General features: G+C 43.6%; 1 protein-coding gene across 3 annotated transcripts in view; it reads left to right on the forward strand.

Moving 5' to 3' along the window:
* Positions 1–5797, forward strand: part of msn (moesin) — a 17793-nt gene that overhangs the window by 10281 nt on the left and 1715 nt on the right. For all 3 annotated transcript variants that reach the window (XM_015401193.1, XM_015401192.1, XM_015401194.1), the window contains 5 exons: positions 639–802; positions 948–1078; positions 1237–1397; positions 1637–1729; positions 2161–2394. In XM_015401193.1, the coding sequence (XP_015256679.1) occupies positions 639–802; positions 948–1078; positions 1237–1397; positions 1637–1729; positions 2161–2394 (783 nt within the window). The remainder of the gene's footprint in view (positions 1–638; positions 803–947; positions 1079–1236; positions 1398–1636; positions 1730–2160; positions 2395–5797) is intronic.

Consider the following 5797-nt stretch of genomic DNA (forward strand, 5'->3'; position numbering starts at 1 on the left):
GTCCGCGGTGGACAGGGTTAGAAACGAGCAGATCAGAGGAACAGAAAAGGATAAACTTACAGATAAACTTAGAGAGGTGGGATGAGCTTCTTCCCTTTATGTTACGACGTATCGACATAAAACCTCCTGAATAATTATGAAGTTTCTAGTTTTCATTTGGCTAAAGTGAAGAACAGCATTATTGTCTCTATATCTGGAGTCATAGATCCATGAAATCATTTCTCTTAAAAAAAGAAAAGAAAACTTTTACAACTAAATTTGAAGTTTTTCCAAAAATGTCTTCCAAGAAAGGCAGATTTCTTTCAGTGCGTCTGTAGACAGGAGGTGTGACAGAACTCATTTGATTTGGTGAAATGATCAAATTGCAAAAGAACAAATTACAGCAAGTAGAGTTTCAACAGCAGCTGCTACTTGATCTCATCTCCAGACATGAGCTCCGCCCCCTCTGCCTATCTTTTGACTCCATGCCCAGATTTAGGGGATCGTTCAAGAGACTGGAAGGAAATAAATAACTCAATTCTTCAAAAACAACAAAAAAAGACTTTTTAGATTCACACCCATTGCCTTATGGCAGAAAAATAAAATTAATGTTTGAATGTCATTAGTGCTAAAAGTGTTTGCTGATTCTTCTGATCTAGGACTTTGTTTTCTACGTGCCTCGTCTCCGCATCAACAAACGCATCCTGGCATTGTGCATGGGAAATCATGACCTGTACATGCGCAGACGTAAGCCTGACTCCATCGAGGTGCAGCAGATGAAGGCCCAGGCCAGAGAGGAGAAGAACAAGAGGCAAATGGAAAGGTAGACCAGGCTTAACTAACAGGACTCTCCTATTTGATTGGATTTTTTTACAGTTCACTCTGTGTTCTCTGTACTTAAAGGAGGGAAAAACTGTCAGCAGAGGAGGTTTTTCTAATGTGTATTTATGCACAATTCTCCTTGTCAGGGCTCTATTGGAGAGTGAGAAAAAAAAGCGAGAAAACGCTGAGAAGGAAACAGAGAAGATTGCCCGTGAGACCATGGAGCTGATGGAAAGATTGAGACAGATTGAAGAGCAGACAAAGAGAGCTCAGGATGGTCTGACAACTTTCTGAATACAAATCTTTATTACTGTGAGCTTTGTGGGGATGCTTTCTGCTAAAGCGCGTTTTAGAAAGCAGATTAACACATTTAAACAGACTGGATCTCAGGATTAGTGCAAAGCGAAACCATGTATATGCCTCTGTCTGCTTCAGAGCTGGAGGAGCAGACCCGCAGAGCGCTGGAGCTGGAGAAGGAGAGGACGATCGCTCAGGAGGAGGCAGAGCGTCTGGACAGCGACCGCAGAGCTGCAGTGGAGGCCAAGGCTGCCCTGCTGCAGCATTCAGAGACCCAGATCAAGAGCCAGGAAGGCCTGGTATTCCCACTCAATGCAATCCTCTGAATCAAGCCCTCAAATCTGATCTAAAAGATTTTGATCCTTCAAATTATATTACATTTTTTAAAATTTGCTACGCATTTAGGAATGTATTTCACACAGCAGCCGTGGCGCTGGTTCATTCTCTCCTGCACACTTCACACGCACAAACAGAGCACAATGACCTCAGATCAGAAGCGCTCTTTACTCTCTTCCATTTGTGTGCATGGTTTGTGCAGGCCACTGAGCTGGCTGAGCTTACCACTAAGATCTCCCAGCTGGAAGAAGCCAAGAAGAAAAAGGACGAGGAGGCGCAGCAATGGCAGAAAAGGGTGAGAGAAAATTAGAGAGGGATAGAGGATGAAAGCGGGATGTGTGACAGCAGGTCTGTGTTGGGTAAAAGCTGATCAGCAGCCAAAAACACGTATTTTCTTTTTCAAACCTCTCCTGTCAGTGACAGCCCTAGATTCTATGGTTGCATCTGGGAAACCATTTAATGGGAAAGCAAATCTCTCTCAAGGACTCTTTAAAGTTTATTCAAAGAGATTAGTTTGCAGACTTAACCTGTATGTAGAGCTGCTGCTTTTCTAAATAAGTGATTGTGGTGAAAAAAGGAAAATGCACCGACGGGGCAAAGATAAAGATGTTTCAGAACATTAATTACTGTTTTTGCTTTTTTTAAAGCAACCAGTCAAACAGTAACTCCTTTAGATCTATAGGCTGCAGCCAAAGCGTCTTAGGGTCGTCCTCTGTGTGTCGACAGGCCGTGATGGTAGAGAATGATTTGGAGCGAACCAAAGAGGAGCTGAAGACTAAACTAATGGGTGTCCAAATCCAGAATTCAATCCATCCCCACATGCAAGAGCACGACGAGACGGATGAGAGCAGCGCCGAGGCCAGCGCCGAGTTGACCTCTCCGGGCATGGTCCGAGATCGCAGCGAGGAGCAGAGGGTGACGGAGGCGCAGAAGAACCAGAGGCTGCAGAAGAACCTTAAGGTGAGATGGGTGGAGGTTTTCAGGTGGGGGTGTCTCTTCACCCAGACTGTCATTTCCTTGGGGGTGAGTTGTGGTGGGGGTGTTAGACTGAACAACTCATCTGTTACTAAAAGCCCAGTCAATGAGGTGTTGGACCTGCTGATATCCAGCTGTGTTCACTGTCAGGAATAAGTCAGCCACCACAGATGACTACAATCAGGAATACACTGCATGATATTTTCAGCTACATCTCAAACTGTACGATGAAACCTCAGGGTTTAAAAGTTCACAGCTCGCCATGTTTGTTCTTTTACTATGTGACCCGAAGCTCTGATGCGATCTTTCTATTCAGTTTATTTCTATAGATCCAATTCACATCATATAATCTCAGGTCACTTTCCAGTTCACCAGATCATCCAGTCAGATTGATTCAAAGTTTTCTATCTAAGGAAAACCAGCTGATTGCATCGACTCATTGACTCTTCAGCAATCCCTCACACTAAGCATGCTTGTAGCGACAGTGGAGAGGAAAAACAGGAAGAAACCTCCAGCAGAACCAGGCTCAGTGTGAGCGGCCATCTGCTGAGGCCCACTGGGGTTCAAGGAGACAAAAGCAGACGTAGAAAAAGAAGCATAGATACAAAAGGCAACTGTCAACCAGCTCCACAGGCGGCCCCGTCCAGGAAACACACAGCCAGGCAGACGAGCTCCGAGCCAGCTCCCATGTCAGAGGATGAAGAGAGCACATCCAGTTAGTCACAGTCAGAGAAACAGGACTACACTGGAAAACAGGCCAAGCTCCAACATCTAGAAACAAAGGTGTTGATGGCAGCAGCACAGCTGATATTTCTCTCCAGGATGGAGTCACAGCCAAACAGGAACAGACCAGATGAAGCTACTATGAGAAAAAGCCAAGTAGAAGAAGAAGAACTGCCTTGTTTGCTCATGCTCAGTGCGTGAGGTTCTGGTAAATCGGCTCATAGCTCTGCTTCAACAGCAGGATTTGCCTCACATCATAACAGTCGATTGAACTTTGATTTTCTCTCGACTTGAAGATTCCTGATGGGGAGGTGGTCGTTAGAGGCGGATCGCCCCTCGTTACCCTCAGGACACTACACCACGCAGGATGCACAAAAAATTCTTGCAGAATCGGCCCGAAAAAGACAGTGTCCTGTCTGGTGATGCAGCAATAAGACTAATAGTTTTGATGCCAAAAAGAGCCCAACAGATTTTTCTTTCACCAGTGGAGCAGTACGGCTATCGCCATAGTGTTCCGCTTGATCTATGCATATAAATAGATTTATTATAATTATGCAGGGAGTTTAACAGATTATATGGACACTGCAATGTAAGTAGAACAGGAAAGGAAAAACAGGAAAAAGGAGAAAAGATGAAAATTAACTTACTGTTAGTAGGACTATATTTATATGATATAAATGTGAAAACATCTTTATTCTGAGACTTGGATCAACTGGGGCTGAATTATTAAGCCGTAATTAGAAATGCCTAAAGGGCGCGGCGATGGTGCAGAGGTCAAGTGGGCGCCCCATGTACCAAGGCTGAGGTCCTTGACCAGGGGCGGAGCTAGATGGGGGGCCAGGGGTGGCCATGGTCACTCTTAGCCAATCATTGGCCACCCCTGAGGCCACGCCTACCACTTTTCGCTCTAAAACAGACGATGGCAGCAAGAACAATCTCAAGTGGAATATTTGTTAGCAAAGGCTGCAGGAAGTTTGTCTTCATTTAGAAAATATGGATGATCTGCTTGTTAATTTTCCTGTTGGAACAGGGTAGCCTAACCCTGAGGTTCTGGCATCTATCCGCTTTGCCCCCCCCCTCAGCGTACATTGGTTATTTCCTGGCCACCCTTATAAAAATGCTCTGGCTACGCCTGTGTCCTTGACATGGCCGTCACCGCTCTGAGTCCCGGCCTGGTGAGAAATTCCTAAAATCCCAGTTTGACTGGTGGATAATTCAAACATAAAAGAGGAAATTATTCATGGCAGAAATTTTTATTAAAATCTTGTCTTGACTTGTGTTGGCGTGTTTGCTCTCCAAGTTAGCAGCGACTTGCCCAGGGCACCGAGAAATGAAAGCATCACCTCTGTCTCTGTGGAGTCCTGTTTGACGTGAAGGTTAAACCTGCAGGAAAGATCCCAAATTTCTGGGAAGTTTTTATGTGAATTAGGAAAATGCACCGGATGAACGGTGAGACAAATGATGCAGGGACAATGAGAAGATTTTATACAAAACATATGACATCCTCACCTCAAACGAGGCTGTATGAAGAGGAAAACCCCACGTTTTTCCAAATAGCCTCAGAGGTATTAGCTTAGATGTCTGGAGAAAAACTTATGAACCTGTGAACCAAAAAACCTTTTCTAATTATTAAATTAATCTAATAATAGTTCAATCAATGATTGTGAAGGGCCAAACAAAGGATCAAACCCTCAGGACTTTACCGTTCTTCCATTATAACCCATACATTCAATGATCTTTTAGATTTTATAGGAAAGAACAACACAAAGCAGTAGTTTAATAAGAGGTGGAATAAAAAGGATGTGTGCATCTCTAAGAGCTTTTATACAAAAGGATGTTTTATTCGTCTCCATTGCAGTTAATTCGATCCAGCTCAACCAGTTTCCTTTCAAAGTTTTCTATGTTTAACCTCCAGATAAATAGCTTCAGAGGCTACAGAATAAAATCTGCCTCAAATACTAAAGAGCGGAGCAGAAAGGTCAGAGGTCAAGATGTGAAGTAGGTTTAGGTTAAAAACAATATCCTAAAATTAAGAACACATCTCACAGCACTATTCTATCAATCGACTAAAGACATGCAAAGGGGAGATTTAACCGAGAAGCCCCCAGGAGGCTGGTAACTCTGGAGGAGCTGCAGAGATTATCAATCCGTTATTACTCCAACCTCTATGGTAAGGAAAAGTGAAGGTAGTTGTTAAAAATTGCCAAGATTTGACCATAATTCATAGCGAGGTAACAGCAAACAGTTGCTGATATGGTCAAATGAGACATAATTAAACTTTTGGACGCTGTGTGTCACATTTAGTCTCTAGGGGAGCTAGATCTGCAGCATCTGAAAGCAACAGATAGACGTGTTTTAATTTTTAAAATCAAGATCACATTCACCCCTAGATTAAATCCCACATCAGAGAAACAAAAAATGTCTGATCAGGTAAGGGTCGTATCTGTTTTAATGGCTACTTTCATCTTAGTTATGGAGTTTAAGGGGAGCTCAGGCTGCTGTAAAGTGGTGCTCTGGGTCACATGACTCATTCAGAGACGGATCCGACCCTCTAAAGTCACAGGGGGGGGGGTTTGAGCAGGGCAACCCACAGAGAGAATCTATTTCTTCCTTTATATTCACCTGAAAAATAAACCTATAGTTCTGCTGCTATAGGCTTAGACTG

This window comes from Cyprinodon variegatus, unplaced genomic scaffold, assembly GCF_000732505.1.
Source record: "Cyprinodon variegatus isolate N-32 unplaced genomic scaffold, C_variegatus-1.0 Scaffold1192, whole genome shotgun sequence".
Classification (NCBI taxonomy): Eukaryota; Metazoa; Chordata; class Actinopteri; order Cyprinodontiformes; family Cyprinodontidae; genus Cyprinodon; species Cyprinodon variegatus.